We start from the raw sequence: 24,904 nt of genomic DNA, 5'->3' as shown, positions 1-24,904 counted from the left end.
TGTTTTTTTGTGTTTTAATAAGTGTTTTCAGCTCATTTCACCATTTGCTGCACCTTTGCACCTGCTTTTTTGTTTGTCTTTTTAAGTTTTTGTGCCATTTTTTTCATAACAACAGTCAACAATAACAGTCTGTATTATGTAAAATACAGACTGTGTATAAAATGTGTGAAGTACATGGTGATTTGTTAGGGGGGTTTGTCAGATTAGAGCCCAACAAGAGCTCTGCTGCCAACTAGTGGCGAAACATGTGATTTCATGAAAAAGAAATTTTAACCCAAAGGCTTAGATTAATAACTTAATCAAATTTATCTCTTCTGTCAGGCCTGAACTAAAGTACTGCCAAATACCAGCAAACAGGCTTTTGATGCACAATTTTTTTCTTTTCTTTGTTCGTTTTTACCAGCTAATCTTAATTTCTGGTGCTTTTTCTGACGACTGCTGAAAGCTAATGGAGACAAACAGTTGGTGCAGGGGTATTGATAGAGTTAGGGGTTTGAACACCCGTAAAAAAATAACATAAATAACAAGGTTGACTCTAATTATACCTCAAAGTAATATGCTGAGGTATTACTTTCAGATTTTTATTGGAACACTTCCGTTTGGTAGATTTGTTTTTAGGCTGGATGGCGATGGTGGCAGTTCTTCGTTTTTATTTAATAAAAGTTCAGGCGATCACAACCCAACCCATTATTGGAAAACTCTTCATACTTGGGGTGGAAGTCGTGGCTCGGGGCTGGAGAGGGCGTCGGGTTGGAGCTGTTGATGATGATACGAGACGCTCGAAACAGGAAGTCGTCGAGCAGCTGCTGGATCAGAGACGGACCTGGAGAGGAAGAGTTCCAAAACATCAGGTGGTAATGATTTAAAGAACTGAGCTGCAGACGAGCATTGTTGTGGCGCAAAGCCCACTGACCGAGGTGCTCTTTCTCATTCCCGCACAGAGAGAGCAAGGTCTTGATGAGTCGGAGGTGTCCTGCCAGCAGGATGTTGTCTGCCTCGCTGGTCTCCATCTCTGAGCTCCAGCTGGGCTCAAAGTTGTCGAGCCAAGAAATCTCGTCCTCCAGCATGTTGGCCGCGCTCACTTTCAGCACCTCCATCTCTGAGGCTGAGGCAGATCGGGAGAGAGAACAAATCTTTGATAAACAAGTAGGGAAGATTTCAATCAGAAATTCTTTTATCTGGTAACAAAACAAAACAAAAAAAAATATTTTTTTAGTCTGATGGAAGTGACTTACAGGTGAGGTCATCCAGAAGCTGGCATCTCAGGTCAAAATATTCAGTGCACTGGGAGAGTAACCTGAGGAATTAATAGGATTAATTGTGATTAATCAATTATTGAAATAATCGTCAACTAATTTAGTAGTTGATTAAACGTTAACAGTTTACTCAAAAAAGGCCAGTTGCTGAAAGAAGAGCATGTTCAGAACAGCAAGTAGGCCAAAAATGTACAAAAAATAAAAACATTTTGAATTTAAGACAAAAAAAAAACATTTGTCTGTAAATATGTTCTACGCAAAACTGTGGGAAGTGGGAATTTTAGCTTCACCCAGTTCAAATAATGTAAAAAAGATGTTTTTTGTTGTATCCTTTGTTACAAAAGATCAGGCCTTACATTTTAGGCAATAAAATGTTAATTTTCTTATTTAAAAAAGGAATTGAATTATTTATTTGCATCTTCTTATGTATTCCTAATACTAAATTAATAAAAAATATGCAGAGAATGTGTGTTACCATTCTTTTACTTGTCAGAATAATAATAATAGAAGAATTAATAACCAAAATAATCTCTGCATTAAACGTCTACAATGTTCTGGCGTTCTGTCCATGTTTCTTGCTTTGGTACCTCTGGTTGACTCCTCTCATGACAGACGTGGGGCTCCAAAGCGGCAGCTGGGCGGTCAGGATGACAGAGAGCAGGAACAGGTTGGGTTTCTGGACTTCAGGGAAGGCCGAAGTGTCGGACTGACTCAGCGTGTACAGCTGATCGCAGGCCACGCGGCGGATCTGAAAGGAGGTGGAAGCAGAACTTTTATAATCTCCGTGATGGCGCAGAGACAATTTTTTTTTTCTTTGAAGTTTCTTCAGAGTGCGGATTACCTCTGCACTGGGAGAGCCCAGCAGAATATCGATAATGAAATCGCTGACAGAGGGAAGGGTATAAAAGGAAGCTGTAGAGAAAAAGCACAGCGTGTAAAGTCTCTTTTTAAGTTGCCGAAGCCCGCAGCATCACAACTCAGTCCCTCCGGAATGATCCGAACTTCTCAAAGTGGTTTTTGCAAACCTTCTTGCAGGATCGGCTTTCAAGAAATGTCATAAAACAGGAAGTAAAATTAGAAGGACGCTAAAAGGATTGGTCAGAATTCAACAGAGCTGCATTGATTGGTCAGGAAAAAAGGAAACAGAAAACATTGAGGTGATTGGTCTGAATTGCAACAGAGTCTGTGAAAATTGCAGCATTTATGAATACTGACAGTGAACTTGCATTAACAACTGCGACCGCATCTTCAAGGAAGGACTGAGATAATGCACTGAAGCCTCTTACACATCTGCTGGCAGCGTAGCTGCAGACAGGTGACCAGTAGTGACAGAGCCTCGCGGGCGATGATGGCGTCTTTGATGGAGACGCTCTGCTGTCGGACGCATATCCCAGCATGCAGCGCCGTCGGGGGGGCCTCGCCTTCGCTGCTTGAGCTGCAGTTGCTTCCTGCAGAAGCATGAGCAACAATATCACAAAGCATCCTTATCAGACATATTTCTGTTTATAGTTTTCCTTCCCACCAGTGCTGCTGACTCTGGTGCGGACTCCCTGCGGCAGCAGCGAGTTGTGGGTTTCTCTGATTGGCTGCTGGCTGCCAACGAGGTCCAGTCGGCCCGCGGCAGCAGCCCAGGTGAGACGCATGAAACAGGCTACGGTGGAGGTGAAATCGCCGACTTCCATGGTCTAGACAAGCATCGAGAAAAGCGGACTTAAAGAAAACCGCATTCTGTGCGGCAAAATAGGAAAGGTTTCAGTCCAGCACCTGAATGGCAACGCGAGCCGCAGGAATGATCTCCTCCACCCGTATGGACGAGCGCTCGGACAGAGACATCTGCCGGTAGGAGGCCTTCTCTGGGGTCCCGCAGAGCGACAGCTGCCGACCCGTCCGCCCCGCGTTACGGAACGGCCGGGACGACAGCGCGTCGCCGTCCCTGATGACGTCATCGTCCAGGGCCATAGGCATGCTCTGACCAACCAGGAGGAACCTGCCAAAAAAATTTAAAATAAAAAAATCTGATGGTTTAGCAAGAACGTGAAGCTACAAAATACATCATCACATATATCAACAAGGCATAATTACACAAGGTTTGACTTAAGATGGGTTAGGATGAAGCATTTTGTTTACAGCATGTCAGCAATGTTGTTGGAGACACGATTAATCAGAATAATCATAGTTGCAACCAAAACCTTCAGTCTGTTTTTATCTCTATTGCATGTGATTGACCAACAGGGATAAGAGCTGTAGATAGGAACTGAGCATAAATCAAAAAAATGGAAAAAATACGGCACCGTCCAGGAAAAGCTTTTTAACAAAATTGGCAGACTAGGCAAAAAAGAAAAAAGATCACTAAATAAGAGAACTAGCATTAGCAACTCTGGAGGAGGTGCGGAGATCTACAGCCTGGATGGGAAAATATGTTTGACAACAAGCGGTTTTACACTCCTCCATAAAACGCCGGATTTATGGAGGAGTGGGATGACAGCCATTGTTGCAGAAGACCTATAAGAAGCCTCGAATGGAAAATGTTTGGCCTATACAAAAAACGTTATGTGTGAAAAAGCAAAAATAAAAAAGCACTACATAAAGAAAGAACCGCCAGGAAACAAGGAAACAAGAGTCGGTCAGAGTTACTGGATGTTGGAGGCGACGCTGCAGGAAAATTCTGCATACACAACTAAAGACCTGAGACACTGGGATCTTCTGGTTCTGCAGCCCCAGAAGCCAACATGGTGAAGCAGTATTCAGCTTTTATGCACTGCAAATCTGGAACAAACTTCCAGAAAACTGCAAAACAGCTGAAACACTGAGTTTCTTTGAACTAATCCACCTGTTTGTAGCTGCTTTTTAATCATAACAAATGCAATAGTGACCAATATATTTGACGCGTGTTGAGGATTGTGATGACGTAACTTGACAAAATGTAACATGTGTTACTGATTTCCTGTGACTGTACGGTCTTCTTATGATGTTTTATTTTTGAGTTTTTATAATGTGAAGCACTTTGAATTATCTTGTTTCTTATACAAATAATGGTTTATATCAAAGCATTGTGTTGCAGTGACCTAGTCAAAGTTTAGATCTACATTCCATTAGGAACCTGAGTTAGAACTTAAAAATTGTTACAGATTATCATAATTTAATCTGAGCTGAAATTTGCTTAAAAAAACATGTTTATTTTCCCTCTATTTAACCTTTGTGCACTATGCTGTGAGATAAAGCAAACATGACATAAATGTCTACTCTGTCAGTTTCAAAAACTTTGCAAAAAATAAAAAATAAACAAAGCAGAGAAGGGAAATAATAAAATGAAAAAGGTTGACAAAACTGGTTTTGATGTGCTGTGCCTGTGTGAAAAATATTTTTCGACAGGTTCAACTTCACCTGGCCAGCTGAAGGCAGATGGAGTTGACTCCTTGTCGGGTTTCGTAGTCCACTTCGGATGGGATGGAGTCTCTCTGCATGACGTTCACCACCAGACTGCAGGCAAAACACGGAAACACCGCCGTCAGGAAGGAGAACGGCAAAAACACGGAGATGGAATATAACGCAGCCTGACTGACGGGTGAAAAGCAGTTTGTTTTACCTCAGGCCTCCTGCTTTGAGGAAGTTTTCACAGAAGGACTTGCTGCTGGTTTTGGCCATCTCATCGTCTGAAGTCGGCATCAGCTTCGAACTCAACACCTAAACACACGCAGACGACGAGACAATGAGGCAACCCGAGGTTTGAACGCGGGCTCCCTATCAGGAGCAGATGCTTGCGTACCTCCAGATTGTAAAGCACTCTGAAGGTGGACATGCCGGGCGCAGAGGATCGAAAAAGCGACTCCAAGATGGACGCGGCGCTGGGCTGATGCTGCTGTTTGGGCGTTACAGACGGAGAGCGAGAGCCTGAACCCTGGCCGAGGGTGAACAGGGTTTTCTGCAACAAAAGAGACAAAAACTAGAGTAGAGATCTTCACAGGTGTGATGATCAGATCTGATCAGATGGCCTCAGGTACCTGGTGGCTCCAGACGCTGGATTCTTTGGGAACGAAGTTGTCGAGTGCGTCCTGCACTTCGGGGTCTGTTGGAATTAGCAGCAGCAGCTTCCTCACACGGAGGATAATCCTACAGGTCAAAAAGAAAAAGAACTAAACGAGACAAACGGCGTCTGAATTGAACCTCGGAGACTCGACTTTCTGTTTCCATAACTTGCACTATTATGCCATTATCAATATATTACCTACTAAACATAACTCATTATCAGATGCGTTCTGCTAAAAAGTGAATTTGCTGCCACCTTTTGTTCCTATTTTTAATGGGATAATGTTGCTATGTAACATCTGGGTAAATTTCTTATAACTTTGTTCTAAATTTATAAGGTGAAAACACTGTGACTTTAAGCTACCGTTCCATATTTGTGTAAAAGAAAAAATTGTTTCCAATGAGATAAAAATGAGATAAAAGATTAAGGAAACACTTGATGTTGGTTATTTTGTGGTTGATGGTAACTCTGGTAATAACAATCATCTCACCTTGGCTCATCAAGGTTAGCCAGCTGGTAAAGCATCTCAAACACATTGCACACCAAAGCCATCACCACTCCAGGGAGCGACTTCTCCTGATGATAAAAGAAGACGCATCAGAGATGAGGTTCTCCTCAGTGTGTGTGTAGGAAGAGCGTTTGTGTATTCACCTGCTCCAAGGCGTAGGCCGAGTTGAAGACGGCAGAGCTGGAACTGCTGGAGGCCGAGGCCGACGACTCAGAGCTGCCGGAAGGAGTCCCTGTGCCGGAGCTCTTCACCGTCAGGCTCTGCTCGTCGCTGAAGCCGAGCTGCGAGAGCAGCTTCTGGTCTCGGTTCATGGTCAGCTGACGGACAGAGAGAAGAAGAAAGTCAAACAAACACGCAAAACGCGCTGAAGAGCAGGTGAGCGTGACGAGCAAACGCCTACCACGCTATCATTGGCAAAAATCTGAACGTTGTCCACCGGACAGCTCAAGTGTTCGGAGATTTTCCAGCGGATGCTTCCTATCGTCTCGTTACTGTGAGTCTGTGGGGAAACACGGCACACGCTCAGTCGTGGAAGAAGAGACACATTTCATGGCAAAAGTTGGAGGTTTTTTCCCTCCCCCGACAATACCTCTAGAGTGAAAGTGTCTTTGGTTGACTCATAGGTGATGTGAAGAGTGACGGGGTGTCCGTTGAAAGACGCCCCGTGAGGTAGAATGGTGCGAGGAAACGAGTACATGTCCTACGAAGAAACAGAAAATATCCGGTTAGAGTTCAAAACGAATCGTTTCCCCAAACGCAGACCGAATAAAATCGCGGAGCATAATTTTAATCTCGAGCGCTCGAGTTTTTAAGAGATGCACCGATCGGACAGCTTGGCCGATTTCTGAGGCTTTTTGTCACACTCCAGGCACAAAAACTGAGAGCTTTACAATTTTAAAATTAAAATCAAAACAGGCTTTTGCATCTTATATTAGCAGTTAGCAAAGTTAGAGTAGTTAGCATTGCAAAAGAAGCAGAATGTAGAAAACAAAGACAGATATTGAAATGTTAACCAAACAAACAACAAAAAAACAAAGGTTCTTTACTGTAACATATTTAGGCTTCCTTGCGTACCTCTATAGTGATGACGTAGCGTTCAGCCAATAACAGCAGTCTCTCGATTATCACCAGCTTTGTGGATCTAGGAGTCAACATTCACAGAAACAGCTCAGTAACACTTAAACGAGTATCTAATGTTAAAAACAGGAGCTTCATTTTGTCATCACATCAACAAAACAACAACAAAAGATTGATGTTTAATAGGTTAATAACTATGCTCTTACCCAAACCCCCCTCTGTACCTGGAAGGTGATTGTACAGACGTGGCTACCGTTGGCATGGCAGTGGCCGTCAGCATCTTTGTTGCCTTGGTAACAGCGTGGGTTAGAGTGGGCCCGCCCAGGGCCGAGCTTGCGGCCTGGGCAAAAAAAACAAAAAAACAAAAAAAAGAAAAGAGAAAAGTAGGAGTGTTCTGTTGGGTTTTGATTTCTGACGATTCTAAAATCAAAACTTGTCATGATTTTCAGGGCTTACCTCTAGCCGCTTGTAACAATCAGCAATGAACTTCTTGTGCAACGAGACAGAATCCTGGAAGGTGGAAAAATTGATTAGAGATAAAATTTAAGTTAAAATCAATTTCCAATCTTTGCCTTTTTGTCAACATGTTTGAAGGAGGCGACGCACTGACCTTCTTCATTTTTGGATTGAGGTTGGTGTAGCTGTAAGTGATTATCAGTAGGATAGCTTCATTGGCTATCTCTTCATCAGGCGTTTCCATGGCGATGCGCCAAATAAAATCCATCCCTGCCAGGTCAATGCGCTCCACACACTGTTTTTATTTTTAGAAGAAGAAGAAATGATACAATAATTACATCATAATTTGATGTCACTTAACAGAAGAGGAAAAAAAAAAAAAAAAAAAACCCAAGTGAGGACTGACCAGTTGGGTTCCCTGGCGCTTCAGACGATGGTCACACAAATTCACGTTCTCAAAGAAGGTCTTAAACAGGCCGAACCCTGAGGCGAGACACAAACAGGTCAACTTCCTGCCGTGGGTGTTTCACAGCTGTAGGGGTCGCTGTCGAGCCTCTCACCGTTCATGGTGATCTCATAGGGCTCCAGTTTCAAAATCTTCTCCTTGAAGAGCTGCTGCTGAACATCGCTCTCCAGGTCATGCTGTCCTTTGGTGAACCACTCAAAACACAGCTGGACGTACAAAAAATAACAATAATGATATGATGTCTACAGCAGGTTTTCCACACAATATCCATTAAATTTTTTTTTATCTTTTTGAGATTTCATCTGCAGGGTTTCATCGACTCAAATTTAGGACTTTTTAAGACCGCCATGAATGTAATTTCAGATCTATATCTCAATGTGTACAAAACAAGTGTAGCTAACACGTTAGTTATATACACTTGTAGATAACAACAGCGAGCAGTGAGTCACAGAACGCCATGAAGACGTCTGTGTGTAAAAACGTCACATGAGAAATAATGCATAGAATATACGATTAAATAGTCCAGACAGAACAAAATGTACAATTTTTTTAATTAACTTATCTAACGTCTTAAAAAGAATTTTTGACATTTAAGGCCTTAATTTTGATACATGAATTTAAGAGTTTTTAAGGACATCCTGACTTTTCAGACCTGTAGAGGAAATTTCATGCATCTCTGTCTAAATATTCAGCGCTGTTCTGATCCATATTTCTTGCTTTATGAAGGAGATGCGAGTGAGCAAATGGGTAATGTTTTACAACATTCCTCCAATGAGCAAATAAAAAAAACCCATCAGGTGCCTGACATGACAAAGAGCTGAGCACAAGGCTTCCCTTCTTCATACCTCACGGTCAAGCTCACAAACATCCGGACCAGAGACCAGGCACTCCCACAGCTCCTTGGCTCTGTTCCAGACCAGGTACAAGCTGGCCTCCTGAAGGAAGAACGCCAGGAAGCGCAGGTGGCTGTCCAGATACTGGACACACATTTTGGAAAAAAATTTAAGAATACGTTTTCAGGAAGTTTCACGAGCTGAAAAACCAAACCCGACGCTAACCTCCTGGTAGGTGTATCTGCCGTCCACCAGTGTCGAAGCGGACAGGCCGTTGTTCCCCGATGCGCTCACTGCGAGTCGGTGGCAGCACACGAGAGATCCCGTGATCAGCTTGACTATCTCAAAGTTCTTCTTCAGGTCCTGGATGATGCTCTGTGGCGAGGCAGAGAACGGTCACAACGGCGCCACCTGGTGCGACGCAGGTGAGGCGGCGCTGCGCTACGGTACCTTGTCTTGTTTCTGGTACGTCTGTTTGATGAAGGAGCGGGTGATTTCGTGCAGCTGCCGCAGAGCGGGGACGACCCAGACCGTTTGAGGAGAGCTCTGCTGAGAAGCCTGTAAACACACATCCAGAAGAACAGGCACCATCTATGAAAACCCCGGCGACCACGACTCACTTTCTCTCCGTGCCTCAGGTCAGGCTGGCCACCGTTGACGTTTGTAAAATAACTTTAAAAATTGGAATAGAAATCAAAGCCACGGATACAAAGCACTAAGATTTAAATAAGTTTTTCCAAACTTTAAGTTGAGATGCTTTTGTTGAGCATTGGATTGGATTACTTGTTGAATGACAATTAAGTATCCGTCACAGTTACTGCCACCCAAACATGTATTCAGCTTTTATTGCAGCAGCATTGTCTCACTGAGAAGAGTTTAGTCGCCTCTCACCTTTAATTTCAATGTGTTTATTGAATGAAAAGAAGAAAAATCCCAAATTAAGAAATAAACATTGGCGCTGACTAACTACTGCTTCACTTTATGGCAACTTACCAAGTCTAAAAAATATTTTAACAACTAATCAGCGACGCCAAGTTTTTGAGTGGGTAAAAAAACCTGACATTTCGCAGAGGCTGTTTTCTCTTAGATACTATTCAAAATAGGAAAGACAAGAAAAACGTTCAACTAAGGAATGTGTCCATTGATCTTCAGAAGTCGGGGGATTTTATTACAAGACACTAACTATCCACCAAAACTCCACTTTTTGTTCATAGCTTGGCTGATCCTGCGTCTCACAGTGAGGAGCGACTCATAATGTTGCTCTTTGTTTTTCTAACTAACGCGACTTATATTCCGGAGCGACATCTTGTCCAGAAAGTACGGTAAGACAGATCTGGTCGCCACAGAAATTCAATAGTGGGTGAGACAGGAGGCAGGACACCAGCAATATTACACTCACAATAAATGCAACATTATGCAGTAATTTTATGCTTTCCCAATATTGTGCACCCTTTGACTTCTCTATATTTTCCAGTGAAAAACACGTACTGCAATAAAAGATGAAATAACGTCAATGTTCTTGTATTTTTAAACACGCTTTAATACGGTGGAGGAAGGTCCTGCTTATCCTCCAACGTCCACAAAAAACTCACCTGCTTGAAAAAACAGCAAAAAAACAAAAACAACAATTAATCACACAGATGGCTCTTGTACAGAACCAGATCATCGCCAAGTGTGTAATCATTAGTAAGTGCCAAAGCCAATTTAGTAGAGCGAGCAAAAGATCAGCACACACCTGGTTAAATCACCTCATGCTGCAATCACCTGTTCACAATAGAACCTGTGACCAAAGGAGCCCTTGCGTGAAAGAACCCTTCTCCGTGATTGGACAGTCGGCAGGAGTCAGCCAGATTAGTGGGAACATGAATTAAATGGGATTACGCTCTTACTTTAGCCAATGAGTTAGATTTCTTCTTGTGCCAAGTGCCAATATGAAATGAGCTTTGAGTGTCACTTCCTTTATCGTCCTCCTGAGTGTAATGCTGGAGACATACATTTTATTTATAGCCGGCTGTTTAACGCACACACACACACGCGCGCGCACGCACACACACAAAAACCATATCAAGCCATATCAAGCTGGCAAACGCAGCTACGGTGAGACGACGACTGTTTGCTGAAGCGTGTTGGAAAAGAAAAAACAAAAACTGCATTTATAGCGTAGAGTTTGTGGTTCGCACAAAAACAGCTGCAGGTGAAAGCGCTGCTGCTGTTATGCTCGGCTATACAATTAGGTAAAATACATGAATTGTTTTGTTTGTATGAAGCGTGATGAGGGGACAAGTTGTTATTCCTCACAAACAAAGCGTATCTTAACAAAATCTCACAAATGTAACATGGCTGAAACAATTAATTGGAAAGTATTGGAAATAATTGTCGACTAATTTAGTTATCAATTAATCGTCTGTAGAGTATACAGATTTTACTAAAACAACACATTTTGAGCCGTCATTAAGCCAAAATTGTATGAAAATATAAACGTTTTGCATTCAGATATAGTAAAACGACATTGTAAAATGTTTGACCAAGAATTACTCAAGTGGGATAATTAAAATCCTGGAAACAAAATCATTATTAAGCACTTTATGCTATCAATTATTAATAAGATGATCCAGAAAATGATCAAGCATATGGTAAAGGAATGATATATTACTGAAGCTCACAAAATAAAATAGTTACTCATTTTAAAAAGGAATTAAATAATTTATTTGCATCTTTTAATGTGTTTCTAATATTGTGTAAAAATGTCTAAATGAAACATTTTTAAAAATGTGCCCTTTTTTTTACCTGATTAATCAGCTGATTATAATATGAATTGATTCCTAAAATAATCATTAGTTTCAACCCTAAAACCTAATATGATCAAAACTGTCCTCAACAAAGTGCTTTATAAGCCAGTGTCAGCATTGAGGATTCATGTTTCCATTCAAATCACTAATAACAACATCCATGTCTCACCTTCTTGATGTCTTCGATACATTTAATGATGTAGCTGCGTTTCACGGTCTCCTTGACGGCGTAAGCGTCGCTGAGGATCCCCAGGTGTTCCTCCAGGGCCTGCTGCACCAGACTGGTGGGCAGGGTGGGGAGGTGAGCCAGCTCCCACAGCACCTCTAGCACCTGAACACCCAAAAAACAAAACAAAACAAAAAACAACACAACATGTTTGAGACGCGACAAAACACCAGCAGCTTTCTCAGAGGAAATTTTCTGCACCCAACACACCTTTCCTGTAGTCGTTTCCGAGCGAGCTTCTCTGCCTATTCTCCCGATCAAACTAAGCAGCTTTTGCCGAACGCGGTCGCTCTCCACCTCCCAGCTCTTAAAAAAAAATAAAACAAACAAAAAAAACAAAGCAACAACAACACACACAGACAAAGGGATCAGTTGTAAGGAAGCACACACTTCTTAAGAGACACTTTTTAGTCTAAGATCAGCACCGACCTTTTGTATGAGGACGAAGAGGTGGGTGAGCTGATCGAAGCTGAACTTCACGGCAGCAGCAGCGATTATTGTGTGGATGTTCTCTATCACCGTTGACGACTGACCAGCCTAAAAAAAGAAAGAAAAAAAAAAAAAACACAAAGAGTCAAGAGTAAGTTATATGTAGGGATGCACCGATATGAAAGCTTGGCCCGATATCAATATCTGATAATACTCTTGTTACATCAATAGCCAATATTTACTGATATTATATATATTGTATATATTTTCCTTCACTTTTGGTACCGTATAAAAGTGACTGCACCACCTATGTAGCTTTTTTTATTTATTTAAACACCCTGTAATCCTGTGATTACAGGGTGACTGAAGACATACCACATGACTAACCCCTAGGGGGGGCTACTAATCATACAATATTGTTTAGTGTGAAACTTAATTTAAAAAAAAAACAGAACAAAAAAACATCCATAACATCCAGGGTGATGTGTTTCTAGCACTTATTTCTGATGTCTCACAAGTCTTGCAAACCAAAAATAACCAAAACTGTCATTTCCAACCTGTATTCTCCAGATCTTGGTGAGTTCATCCAGTGACAGCTTACTCCCGAGCAGCTCAATGATTCCCTTTATCCTCTCACAGTACTGAGCCTGATCAATATTACCTAAAGCAACAAGAATCAAACCACACGGTTCATGTTTGAACCATGTTTTGGTTCAAACATGAACCGTGTTACTGACAGGTTTTCACTCGTGACCTCTTACCTTCCAGCGCTATCGACAGGACCGAGTTCTCCACGAGCCAGTCGAGCAGTTTATCTGTATCGATGGCGTTTTTTACCGTTTTTGCCACTGTACTTTCTTCTATTAACTTGGTCACCTACCAAATAAGAATTAAAAAAAGATTAATAAAACACTTAAAAAAAAAAGAGACTGAAAAAAGCTGCCTCAGCACTTCAAACCCCAAGAAAACTGACTTCTTTTAAGGAGTTCATTTTAGTGGAGAAGTGGGGAGTTTTGAGCATTCTCAGCAGCGTGTCCAGCCGCAGGTCGTCCACCACGGCGACCAGTTCCCTCTGGAACCTCATGCACAGCAGCTTGATGGCCGACAGCAGGTCGGGGATGCTCACCAGACGCTGGGGTTAGAAAGAATTTGACCGATCCATCAGATTCTTCTTTAAGAAACCACCTTAGTTTATGATTGTCTCTGTGACCTTTTCCCACTGCAGTTGCAGCAGGGAATACAACGCGGTTCGTAAAAACACTACCTTGTCCTTCAGGTCCTTTTCCTCCAGGTTCTGCACATATGTGATCGTCTTGTGGATGACGGGATCGAGCATGGGCTACACAAAAACAACAACAAGCGACTGTTTAATCGTGGTCAGGGTCAAGGCGCAAGCGGATGCAGCAAATCAAAATAGAATAGAAATCAGAATGGGACTCATGGGTGACAACAAGCAGGAATTTAGACTAGCAGGAAGTAAACTAAATAAAACAAGAAATAAAAAAATCTAATAGTCTACCATATTTCTAAGATTTCCTTTTATTGAACCATTCAAATATAAGAAGTATTTTAACTTTGTTACAACTATGTAATAGCAATCATTGTGAGAATACAGAGTCCATATTAGCTCACCTGGACGAGGCTGGAGTTTAAATATTCTGCACAAACACCAAGGGGCTGGACCAGGGCTGATACACACTGAGCACACAGGTGTAAAGAGACAGAAGGGATATCAAACACACACAAATCAATCAGCAGATCAATTCATCAATACCACCTGCAGTACAGCTAGCTTGTGCTATATTTTAGGTTTTACAACATAATCTGTGCTTCTCAATCCTCAGCAAGATGCTGATAAAGACCATGAACAGCAAATATTTTACTTCAAATAAATGTGAAGGCCTAAAGTTCAAACTGGATTTTTATCTAGGCTGGTAGACTCAGTTCGATTGGGAACCTAAATTCCAACATTTTTATTTTTCATGCAACAAAAATATTTTACATTTTGTTACATAAACCTAATTTGGTCCACAATCAAACCGAGTCTAACAGCTGTGAAAACACCCAAAAGATTATGGCTTCCTGAAAGAGTGATGCACTGTAAGCATGTGGTTCAACAGTAAAGACCATACTGTGCATTTCATGTCGACTAAACCAAGAATCAAATCAAACATCTAAAGATTTTTCTTCTGTATATCATTCACTCTGTCAGTGCTTAGTCACAAAAGCACAGTGATTAGTTTCTGTTTGTCCTTTTAAAGAAATCCTTTGTAATCATAACGTAAGCAGCTCCTTCTCCTCAATGACCCCGACCCTCCATCCCACTCGTCTTCCTCCTCAAAGCGGACAGATTAATGAGCCACCTCTGGGAGTCAGAGGAGGAGGGAGCTCTTATCTTTCCTCCTTTCTCTTTCCGTCTCTGCCGTCTTTGGAGTAGTTTAGGCATTCGCAGACACTCCTGAGCTCTCTCCACAGCTTAAGAGTGCCAAATTAGTCCGCGTTGAGCCTTTAGCCTTGTTAACATGCCGAGCGTCAATTGCTATGCAAACTGCTGCAGTTCCGGCCAGGTTCTGGTGAAGGAAGCATCCGCACAAGGATGCTTTCAGAAACATGTAAAACAACAGGGCATTTCAAGCGCCACACAGCGGGAGGATGTCAGCGCAAGAGAGCGTTACTGGGAGGGAGGCAGAAGAGGCACATTCAACCCCCTGCAGCTGAGAGCAGAGGTGGGGGGGACATGGTGACCTTTTCTGCTGTTATAGACTCCATCAAAGTCTGTCACTCTGCATGCATGAAATGTGCAACTACTATTTCAGGTATTACAGGATGCAAAGTAGGGCTGGGCGACATGGTTTAAAAATAATACATATATTTTTTTCCAAACCCAGATACAATTTTCTGCTTTAATAAACTTCATTTTGCTTTCTTTTCATTAAAAAAAAAAATTTCAAAACGTATTGGGTCGGGATATGAGAGTTTTTGTTTACTCACAAGCATATAGGCCTAACATTAGCAGAATAAAAACAAAAGTTTTCAAGAGCAATGTCTTAAAACAAAAACAAGAAAAAAAGTTGCTCTGGTGAGAAAAATTTTTTTTTTGATTTTTTGTTGTTGTTCTAATAAAATTACTACTTCGCTCCCCTATTATTACAACTTTATTCTTGTATTTAATACGACTGTATTCTTGTAACATTATGACTTTATTTTTAACCCCAAAAAAATAAAATAAAATTTAGCTTGAACCTTAAATTTTGTTGTAGAGTTCACTTGAATTCAAAGTTCGAATAAACAGAAATTGTAAAACATGCTTTTCAAACAAGATGGCGGGCCTTTGGGACTATTGACATCACTCTGAACTATGGAAAAAAAAATCAATGACTATATTGGTGAAAAAATGGAAAGCTCTAATGAAAAGAAATGAAGGGAAGAGATATTCTTACAGCGATCTCGATCTCCTCTGAGCTGAGTTTAGTCTGGATGGCAGCGAATCCTCCCAACTCTCCAAACTTCACCACAAAACAGGGGAAGATAAAAAAGCAAAGATATGAAGCAAAAGTACTGCAAACATCAATCATTTATAAACATGAACAATTTATCACTCACTCGATTCACTAAATCAACCAGCCAACCGTGGGGCTCCTGAAAGGGAAAACAAATCATGCTTTCATTCAACAATCACAGCGCAAACTCTAACAGACGGACACGCTGCTGACAGCTGTTGTGTGTCAGTCGCGCGTGTTTTCATGAGCTTATTGGCTCGGCTACACATCGCTGAGGATGAAAAACTTGTTTGCCTCCCCGTGAACCATAAATTGAGACTAACAAGGAAATATTCGGCCAGCTTCGCACACATGTCAATGCTTCTGGGTGAACCTTGAAGACAGGAAAGAAGAGCGTCTCTTACTTTCTGGTAGGTGTTGCTGGGAGAGACTGCAAATATGTTGGCCTCGTCTCCGAAAACTTCGGCCCAGTTCCTCTGACATGACTTCATTCGGTTCTTAAAGTGGTACTCGTTGTCGGGGTTAAGCGCCTGCACAATATATAGAAAAAAAAATAGGTGGTTATTTTTCAGTCATACTTTAATCATGTAATTCAAACATCTATAAATTATTGAATTCACAAGCTAAGTATTTTGTTTTCAGAATAAATATTTAATGTAGTTTACAGACAAAATATTTTGTTCCAAAGAAAATATTTATTTTACGAACTAAAAATGTGATTTTCAAACTAAGTATTTAGCGTGCTGAGGAGTTGTTTAGCTAGCTGAAGTGAATGTTTAGGTCTGAGCTAAATATCAAGTTTTGGGAAATTTATTTGATTTTGTAAAATATTTAGCTCAGCCTGAAACATTTCGATGGAAACTAAATATTTAGTTTGCAAACACAAAAATTTGTTTTACTACCTAATTATTTAATTCACAAACTAAACACTTAATTTTCCAACTAAATATTTATTGCCCAAGTTAAATATTTAGCTTGGACCTAAATATTTAGCAAGCTAAACTAAGTTTTCAGTTTGGAAATTAAATGTTTAGTTTGAAAAATAGATTTTTAAGTCAGACTTAAAAATTTTGTTTTTAATTTCCAAGCAAAATATTTAATTTGAAAGCTAGATATTTACTTTGGAGCTCTGACATTTATGAATGCATATATAACATGGTGAAAATATTACTGAAAAATCACAGACTAAATAAACGAAAATATTGCCATTCATATTTTATTGTGCAACTTTACAAACATTACCTAAAAGTTATCAGATTAAAGGAGGCTCAATATAAAGAAAAACATTGTTTCAGATATTTGAAAAATATTTTCAGAACTATTTTTTTCCTTTTTTTTCCCCCAACCACTTTTATACCAAAGAATTTTTTATACCTTTGGTATAAAAATTCCAATATGACACATTGAAGTTTGTAGTTAGAACATGATAGGTTCAGGGGGCGTGGGACAGAGATGTTCCCTGGATGTAAAATCATCTATTGGACACAGAGAGAAAGCCCACCATGGTCAGGACCCCCATCAGGTTGACGGGAACGGGGTCCTGTTTCACCCTCTCGGCCACCAGCTCCACCAGCAACATCAGCATGTTGTAGATCCCCTCGTGGATCTCCGTGCCCCATTTGTGTACGGCGCTGCTGGTTAACAGCTGGCGAGACGTGAAAACGGGAAGACAGAGTAAGTCGACGAGCGGCCAGCCCATCCCGTCCGGCAGTCGCTCCGTTCCTTTCACAGCTCACCTTTTTGAAGGCCTCCGGCATGCACCGATCCACAAAGCGCTTGCAGTTCTCATCGGCGTCCGCCAGACCTGACGAGAGAGGGAGGTTCAGCGCTCTGAATCTAAACTTGAAAGAGGAAGATTTTTTTGGTCGGAGACACAACCAGCCGTGTGACTAAGTGTCCGCAGGAATGCCATGTGGCAGAAACCACCCAGCGGTCCAACGACACCATCCCACCAGTCTGAAGGTTTGTGTTAGGAATGTGAAATAAGAAGACCCGCACTCTCTTACCGTGCCGTGCAAGGCAGGTGGAGGCGATGAGGCACTTGCCCAGGGACTCCTCTCTCTTGTAGGGTATGGACCAGTGATCGGTGAAGACCCGGCTCTCCAACTCGTACAGGTTGGTGGTGGGGAACTCCATGCTGCCTCCCGAGCAGTTCCCGTTCTCGTCGTTGCTTCGCTGCAGACAGACGGGCGTGGCAAATTTATGACCAACACGCAGAAGGTGACTTTATTCCCCCACCCCCACCATCATCCCTTCCGCCTCCCAGAGCTCGTCCTTTCTGTTTTATGACTATCCCAACCGCCCTCTGCGTGATGCGAGGGTAATACAAATCGCCTCTGTAGCATCTGCCCTTCATCTGTACTCCATCTTCATGCATTTAATTAGGGAGCTTGAGATATTAATTTGCCACAACTGAGCAAATGAAGGAGAAATCCACAGAAAGAGAAAAGAAAGTTTAGCCTGATCTGAAAAAAAAAACCCTAACAAACAGACTGAATCATTTGCCTCAAAAAGTCTGCCAATATTTCCATAAGGTCAGACATAACTGGGCAGCCCAGGAACAGGAAACATAGTGTTGTATCCGAGAGCAACTGTCCCCTTACTGAAGGCTTGAACTGTAACTGATGTGATCTGCAGACCCTTCTGCCCCCCTATAGGCTAGAGTTTAATATTTAAACTCTACCAAGTTTAAATATTATCGCAGAACAGTCCAGTTGGGTCAAGTCTGCCTAATCTGAACACATATCCAGACACCGGGTTACGTATTATTCAGTGTACTCTTTAGGCATAACGTTTATGTTACAGTTCCTGAGGCTGGTCTTTTAGCTCTGGATCCGAAGAAAGGATCTCCAGTCGTCATCAGTCTTGCAATGAATCTGAAGAGGCCTCTGACTGAAGACTTGTGTGACAAGGCACACGACTGTCACGACTGTCACGTCATGCTAACAGATCAGAATCACCATCAGTTGTTAGCAAGAACCGCTAATCCACCTCATTTGCTTTTGCCGTATTTCTTTAAAATCTCTGTCTAAGTTTATGGTTAGGTTCTTACCAAAAATGTAAGAATCTGACATTCTTACAATAAAGCAACCAATGACAAATAATCCTGATAATTCATCGGCTAAAATCAACCTGCTTTATACTGTTGCTATTTTATAAAAAGCAGAACAGCAAAAACTAATAATATTCCGCTTAGTATGCTTTTGAAAACTTTAAGGGGGCCATTCTATGTGTTTGTTCATGTCTATGAAACAGCGTCACAAACCAATTGTTGCTTTCTTGTGATCATATTATATTCATTTTCCAATTTCTCTAATAACTCCGAATCCATAATACATTTGCTCACGGAAATCTCTTGTCTGCCCCATGCCTGGCAGTCAGTGTGATCTGGCGTGCATCAAACACCGTCAAACACGTGAGCGTAAGGTGATAGGCCGCACTTTTAAGTCTAATGGGAGGAGGCGAAGTGCAGGGAGCAGGAGAACACAACCGGAGATGCATTACATTTCGTTCTTTCCCCTTTCTAGGAAAATTAGATATATGACAAGCAGATGAACGAGAGGTGGGAAACAGCAGGAAGACATGGATAATAGAGACTTTCGGTTGAAAACCCATCAGAAATATGGCAAAGAAAATCTGAAACTTCTGAGCAGGAACACCAAATGACGTCCCAATCAGAAACAAAATGACCAATACATTTATTGTTTTATCACCTGAAGACATAAGCAGTGTGGAAGGCAAAATGTGTGCATTGCTGTGTGTGTGTGTGTGGTTGTGCTGGGGCGAGCGGGTAACTCTGCCCCACTGTTACCGTGCGCCCACAGCCCTCTTGGGAACTCTGCGCAAAAACTGCAGAGTGTGAGTGTGTGTGTGTGTGTGTGTGTGTCGGAGGGGCAGAGGGAGAAACTATATTTAGGAGCAACACACGAGGCCACAGACCAACCACCGATCTGTTACACATAAACACTGCGAGAAGGGGGAATTAATCACGTTCGTCCCTTTGTGCTACGGCACGCACAGAACGTTTCACATCTTCAAAACTCACACGGAAGTGACTTTTGACGAGTTCTCGTCAGGAAGTTCTGCTCCAGAGGTGTTTTGAAAAATTGATGTGTTCTTGGTTGTTGATGTGCCCGGTGGTTAATGATTCACCCTGCCGTGCTTTAAATCGCTACACGATAAACGGAAACGGTTCCTACAAGGTCAAAGGTCAGGCAGAAGAGGAAACACAGGTATGTGTTGCTTTAGGGGTCAGTCAAAGCAATCCTACTGTATTATGCTTGACAGGCGCTTTATGGGAGGCCGGAGGATGTAATAGCTTTCGCAGCACATAAACACAGCGGGCTGGACGAAGATAGGACCCGTAAGCGAGTATTATACTGGCAACCAGTTGCTGCTTCGATAAATGTGGTCCCTCCACAACACAAGAACATATGGATCTACACACAACTATCACTAAAATGGCACCTTTGCTGTGGAGATATTGCGAAACCGCTTCAAAGTCAAGTTAGAGGGAAATAAAATGTTCCCAGTGGTCGAGCTGTCAGACAGCCTCCTGCTTAGAGGCAGATGATACGATGCGAATCATTTCAACATGACAATCAAAAAGCCATCCAAAACTAGAGCTTCCTTTGAACGTCTGTGAAAGTGATGCTTTCGCTGCTGCTCCACATTACTGGCGGGTTTCACCCTCCAACTTAGCTACAAAAAAGCTACTAGCTACCAGCTAGCTAGGCTAGCATGCACATTTGAATTTCCCATTAAGCTTTAGCAGTAAAGTTCCTACACATACTGCCCAAGAGCTCTTTTTATGTCGGTCTGAGGTGCTAGCATGTGCTGTCTGTGTGGGACTAGTGGGTCATTTTCTCCATGACAGCTCACGTTAGGGGTTGCTGCATGTAGCCGTGAAGCCGCTAAGTTGAGCTAGTTAAATGGGCGAGCCTACTTTCTGTTTCAACTTACAACCGACCGTATTTCCTCACTAACTCCCGGAGCCGAGGCGTGTTGCGTTTACCTCGCCGTCTACGACGTCGTGGTATGCTGGAGGGGGATCGAACCCACTCGTCCCAGTCCTCCCGCTGTTTTCCCCGTCCCCGCTGGAGCCCAAGCCGGTGGAAGGCCCACTCTCCATCGGCTCGTATCCATAGCCGAGTCCGGGGCTCTCATTCGTTAGAAGCGCCACTGCCTCGTTGATGTCATTCTTTGCCAGACGGAGCGCTTTTCGTATCACGTCAGGATCTGGGAAACCCATGCAGAGGAGCGTCGTTATGTGCTGCTCCTCTTCGGTCTCCATTTTTGGGGTGTCTCCGCTTCCCACACTAGTTGTACAGCGGTGCTCGGCACAGCCCTGTAGCTGTGCACGCCGCCATGTTTACAGTCCTCCGCCGCCGCAGCTAGCCTGCCTGTCACGATTTGCTTCTCCCAGAACAGCGCCGACACAGGTGGTACGGTGAATTCTGCATTCCGAGAACTGCAGGCCGCCCACGGGAGCGCGCACACTGACAGTACTACATGATTCAGTGATTTTTACCTTGTTATCGGTGTTTAACGTGTGTACGGAGGAGTTATGTTTAGAAGTCCATGACACATGAACTTTACTCTTGTCAAAAGATGAACATAAAGCGGCCGACCAGAACATGACAATAAGCTGCCCTATAATTTATAATATAATAATAATAATAATAATAATAATAATAATAATAATAATAATAATAATAATAATTGTTATTAATAATAATGATAAATAATTAATTGTGTTATTGCTATAATATTATTATTAATAATAATAATAATAATATAATCATTATTATTATTATTATTATTATTATTATTAGTAGTAAATAATATAATAATATATAATAATATAATATAATAATAATAATAATAATATTATTATTATTATTATTATTATTATTATTATTATTATTATAATATTATAATATTATATATATTATTATTATTATTATTGGTTGAGCACAAATAATTTCCGGTTTGCCATTATTCGCTAAAAAGTAAATAATGTCAAGTTTTTTTATATTAAAGCTAATTTTTAAGCTTTTTTGTTTTAAGATCTTTTGAGGAAGTGCAGCATAGTTTTTTAGGATATTTAAAATACATTTGAAGGGTTTTTTTAACCATACATTTTTCCACAAATAAAGAAGAAAATAACGTTTAATGCAAATAATTTGTCCCTCTCATTTTTGTAAAAAAAAAAAAAAATCTTTATTAAAACTTTAATAAACTCTATGCTTTCAAAAATCCCTTCTCGTGAGACACCACAACAGCGACGTTACGTATTACAAAGAAGGGCGTGGCATTGCGCGTGAGCAGTGGCGCTCTGGGGGCGTTGGTCGTCATGCCGCGCCGCGAGAGCGTCACGTGATCGCCGGGCTCACGTGATAATGGATGAAATGAAACAGGAACAAAATGGCTGCAACTGGAGACGAAGCCGCAGCTATGGACAGTATTTCCAGGGAACCAGCAGCCGTCTCAGCGGGGTTAATGGCAGCTGCTGGCGGCACGGCTGCGGCTGAACGCCCCGACGATCCACCGGAAGCCCCGGTGCCAAAGAAACCTGGAGCAAACAGTACGTGGTGCTTTCACTGCCTTAGTACCCAAATGGCAATAGAGCACACAGTAAACAAATGTTTTTGTTGCTGCTTTTATCTGACTGTTGACTGATGATTTATTGCATTGCAGTTACATCCAAATTCTCATCTGGATTAATTTAGTTCTGCTTCAAATTGTTGTGCCCAGGCGATGGAGGTGTGGAGACCGCGGAGGAGGCAGTGGAGCCCGCAGAGCCAGATGTCAACGAGCTGTGCTCTGACATGTTTGAGAAGATGGCCATTTTCCTGCAGGGGGAGCTAACAGGTGTTAAACATAATCTCGTTGCTATTGTTGTGCTCTTTCTCTCAAGCTGTCATTGGGAACTGTAATCTAAATTTAAGCGTGACTAAAATGTATTTACCTCACTTACCTTAATTAACTTATCTAAGTTAATTTGGATACTACCTAACACTTTTCTAAAAATATTCCCAAACATCACTCAGGCTTGTTTTAGTGTTGCTTATTGTCAAAGCAGTTTTTCTTGACTTATCTCTGGCCATTAACCAGATTTCGAATGAATCTGGTTAATCTCGTACAAGTTACTAGAGCTGCTCTGATTCTATGTGATCTGGCAAAATGGAAAAGTGATCTGGCAATAAAATCACTAAATTTGAACGTAAAACTTGCAAAATACAGCAACTCTCAATCAAATGGATAACAGAAAAACCTGCAATCTGTAAAACAATATTTAAGAGTAAGATTTTCAATACCCTGAATTATACATGAGTCAAATAAATCTCACGACAATCGCCTATATCAAATAATGTTAGATGCCGTCTGCATCAAAATAAATTCGGCCGTTCCAAATGACCTTTGCTTTCTGCATTGTAGGATTGTTCATTAATAGTGTACGCTGATAAGAAGCATGTCTCTAAATTGATGTATTCTTATCTAAAAGAATACATCAGTTTAGATGTATTCTTTTTTCTTTACTGTTTCTTTTTTCTCATGAACAAATGTGATTTTCTTCTCAGCAACGTGTGAAGATTACCTGCTGTTGGAGAACATGAACAAGCTCACAAGCCTGAAGTACATGGAGATGAAGGACATCAGTATCAATATAAGCCGGAATCTGCAGGATCTCAACAACAAATGTAAGCATTTAGTATAATTTAAAGAAAAAAAAAATCAACATTCGTGAATTATTTTTTTTGTTCTTGTTTTTTGCTTTTCTGATTCTTTTCTGAATTGAAGAGCTTTTGGTTTTGTGTGTGTGTGCTTGTGTGTGCTTGTTTCAGATGCGAGCCTACAGCCTTACCTGGACCAAATAAATAAGATCGAGGAGCAAGTCTCATCCCTCGAACAGGCTGCATACAAACTGGATGCATACTCCAAGAAGCTGGGTAAGACATGCGCTACACAGTAGAGAGGATTTAGATACCTGGCAAAGTGGAGCTACTGGATTTCTTTTTATTTAAAATATACATCAGTTAACAATATCATCCCAATTTGGATCTACATGTTAAGACTGGAGTTATTGCAGTAAATCCTATCACTCAGTCCTCAGAATGCAAGACAACTGGAGGGACATAAACATGAGACTACCACATGAGAGATTACTGCAAAGGCTGTGGGAAGCTCTGAAATCTGTTATCTTGGTTCTAGAGGCTGGAGACGCTTTTTATCTGTGGAAGGAACAACCCTTTTTATGTTTCTATTTGTAGAAGCCAGATTCAAGAAACTGGAGAAGCGGTGAGGGACAGAAGACGAGGCAGACTGAGGGTTTCAGTGCCTTCTCGCCTTCTTCACCCATCCCTGCCCTCCACTCTACTTACCAGTAGACGCAAAAGCTACAGGGGAGGAAATGAACTGTGGCTGAAGCAAAACTAAGAAGCACTTCAGCGACAGCAGTGCTGGCTGTAGATTTGACTCCAGTATCACTGGTTTTTGTTCCTGCAATCAAGATGTGCCACATGTTTGTCCAACTGTTAGCCTCTCTTAAATAATATCAGGAAGATGTTCTTGTCAAAAAGAGAAGTAAACGACACATGAAGTTAATTTGCTCCTTAAAGCATATTTAAAGCTTGATCATGTCAGAAACGCTTTTTTTTTTTTTTTCCAGGCATTTCTTTTGTAAAATGTTGGGGAATAATCTGAGTTTACTCTGCATTAATTACTTTGTCAGGCAGTGTTCATGAGACGCTAAAATGTATAGTTTAAAGACAAACTCTACAGCTTGTTTTAAATTTGTAGCTCTCATACAATTCCTTATAAAGTCAACATCATGTCTTGTTCTCCTGAAGATCACTGAAATGTAATTTTCTTTTAAATAAAGCCTGATCACTGACAGCAGATGGCAGTCTTGCACCACGATTGGTTCCTTAAGGATTTAAAAAAACTTTTTTTTTTATTACATATCAGTTGTTTTCCTGCTTGGGAGGTGGGGGGAACTGGACCGCTGTTGAACAAGAAAGGATTGAGTTACTACTTTCTCACGGAAAGGACAAGAGTGGAGCTTCAACAGAGGGAAACGGATGGCATCTAGTTGCACAATCAAAGCAAAGGATGGATGCCATCTGCTGCCTTTGTTTCCATCTTCACGTTAACTGCACAGCAGATGATCAAAATTTGTTGGATCTTATGCCAATCTCCGCGCTCAAGGATGCGTAGTTGTGTGTGAGGCTTAATCTAAAACAGGTCTCTGTCATTAGTTCAGCTGAGACGCTGGCACAGAGGGAGCTCGTTATTCATCCTATAACGTTATTTACTGTTGCTCTGTGATCCTTCC

At 41.5% G+C, this 24,904-nt stretch overlaps 2 protein-coding genes across 5 annotated transcripts in view; one reads left to right on the top strand and one right to left on the bottom strand.

Annotated features, from left to right (window-relative positions):
* Positions 1 to 20,936, bottom strand: part of usp24 (ubiquitin specific peptidase 24) — a 35,095-nt gene extending 14,159 nt beyond the window's left edge. Inside the window, exons 1-41 of one of the 3 annotated variants that reach the window (XM_055047380.1) lie at positions 20,582 to 20,936; positions 17,574 to 17,742; positions 17,304 to 17,371; positions 17,069 to 17,212; positions 15,972 to 16,097; positions 15,671 to 15,706; positions 15,508 to 15,573; positions 13,700 to 13,765; positions 13,332 to 13,406; positions 13,041 to 13,199; positions 12,829 to 12,943; positions 12,625 to 12,728; positions 12,068 to 12,175; positions 11,849 to 11,944; positions 11,582 to 11,743; positions 10,513 to 10,605; positions 9,074 to 9,181; positions 8,849 to 8,998; positions 8,636 to 8,767; positions 7,885 to 7,996; positions 7,731 to 7,807; positions 7,479 to 7,619; positions 7,325 to 7,378; positions 7,075 to 7,208; positions 6,866 to 6,932; positions 6,381 to 6,491; positions 6,192 to 6,290; positions 5,935 to 6,108; positions 5,774 to 5,859; positions 5,258 to 5,366; positions 5,023 to 5,178; positions 4,843 to 4,940; positions 4,641 to 4,736; positions 3,021 to 3,243; positions 2,779 to 2,941; positions 2,543 to 2,704; positions 2,098 to 2,168; positions 1,844 to 2,004; positions 1,236 to 1,297; positions 914 to 1,105; positions 709 to 823 (exon numbers count right to left, since the gene is read on the bottom strand). In XM_055047380.1, the coding sequence (XP_054903355.1) occupies positions 709 to 823; positions 914 to 1,105; positions 1,236 to 1,297; positions 1,844 to 2,004; positions 2,098 to 2,168; positions 2,543 to 2,704; positions 2,779 to 2,941; positions 3,021 to 3,243; positions 4,641 to 4,736; positions 4,843 to 4,940; positions 5,023 to 5,178; positions 5,258 to 5,366; positions 5,774 to 5,859; positions 5,935 to 6,108; positions 6,192 to 6,290; positions 6,381 to 6,491; positions 6,866 to 6,932; positions 7,075 to 7,208; positions 7,325 to 7,378; positions 7,479 to 7,619; positions 7,731 to 7,807; positions 7,885 to 7,996; positions 8,636 to 8,767; positions 8,849 to 8,998; positions 9,074 to 9,181; positions 10,513 to 10,605; positions 11,582 to 11,743; positions 11,849 to 11,944; positions 12,068 to 12,175; positions 12,625 to 12,728; positions 12,829 to 12,943; positions 13,041 to 13,199; positions 13,332 to 13,406; positions 13,700 to 13,765; positions 15,508 to 15,573; positions 15,671 to 15,706; positions 15,972 to 16,097; positions 17,069 to 17,212; positions 17,304 to 17,371; positions 17,574 to 17,742; positions 20,582 to 20,860 (4,919 nt within the window). In that variant the 5' untranslated portion in view covers positions 20,861 to 20,936. The remainder of the gene's footprint in view (positions 1 to 708; positions 824 to 913; positions 1,106 to 1,235; positions 1,298 to 1,843; positions 2,005 to 2,097; positions 2,169 to 2,542; positions 2,705 to 2,778; positions 2,942 to 3,020; positions 3,244 to 4,640; positions 4,737 to 4,842; positions 4,941 to 5,022; positions 5,179 to 5,257; positions 5,367 to 5,773; positions 5,860 to 5,934; positions 6,109 to 6,191; positions 6,291 to 6,380; positions 6,492 to 6,865; positions 6,933 to 7,074; positions 7,209 to 7,324; positions 7,379 to 7,478; positions 7,620 to 7,730; positions 7,808 to 7,884; positions 7,997 to 8,635; positions 8,768 to 8,848; positions 8,999 to 9,073; positions 9,182 to 10,512; positions 10,606 to 11,581; positions 11,744 to 11,848; positions 11,945 to 12,067; positions 12,176 to 12,624; positions 12,729 to 12,828; positions 12,944 to 13,040; positions 13,200 to 13,331; positions 13,407 to 13,699; positions 13,766 to 15,507; positions 15,574 to 15,670; positions 15,707 to 15,971; positions 16,098 to 17,068; positions 17,213 to 17,303; positions 17,372 to 17,573; positions 17,743 to 20,581) is intronic. The other 2 variants (XM_055047387.1, XM_055047396.1) reach the window with 2 other exon arrangements.
* bloc1s2 (biogenesis of lysosomal organelles complex-1, subunit 2) lies at positions 19,639 to 24,468 on the top strand. Of its 2 annotated transcripts, none has more exons than XM_055047425.1 (6): positions 19,639 to 19,660; positions 21,987 to 22,153; positions 22,324 to 22,440; positions 23,151 to 23,270; positions 23,415 to 23,519; positions 23,841 to 24,468. In XM_055047425.1, the coding sequence occupies exons 2-6, from the start codon at positions 21,994 to 21,996 to the stop codon at positions 23,870 to 23,872; spliced, it is 534 nt and encodes a 177-aa protein (XP_054903400.1). In that variant the 5' UTR covers positions 19,639 to 19,660; positions 21,987 to 21,993; the 3' UTR covers positions 23,873 to 24,468. The 2 variants fall into 2 exon arrangements, with proteins under 2 accessions (XP_054903400.1, XP_054903392.1); XM_055047417.1 differs by lacking the exon at positions 19,639 to 19,660 and adding an exon at positions 19,722 to 19,799.
* Positions 24,469 to 24,904: the final 436 nt, after the last annotated feature.

Source organism: Poeciliopsis prolifica, unplaced genomic scaffold (assembly GCF_027474105.1).
Source record: "Poeciliopsis prolifica strain line A6 unplaced genomic scaffold, Auburn_PproV2 SCAFFOLD002, whole genome shotgun sequence".
Taxonomy (NCBI): domain Eukaryota; kingdom Metazoa; phylum Chordata; class Actinopteri; order Cyprinodontiformes; family Poeciliidae; genus Poeciliopsis; species Poeciliopsis prolifica.
Note: the sequence above shows the minus strand (reverse complement) of the source record. Positions and strands in the feature narration are given on the sequence as shown.

Coding starts and splice junctions, on each gene's coding strand:
- bloc1s2 (XM_055047425.1), top strand. CDS start 21,994: ATGGCTGCAACTGGAGACGAAGCCGCAGCTATGGACAGTATTTCCAGG. Junction 22,441..23,150: donor CCTGCAGGGGGAGCTAACAG/GTGTTAAACATA, acceptor TTTTCTTCTCAG/CAACGTGTGAAGATTACCTG. Junction 23,520..23,840: donor TGCATACTCCAAGAAGCTGG/GTAAGACATGCG, acceptor TTCTATTTGTAG/AAGCCAGATTCAAGAAACTG.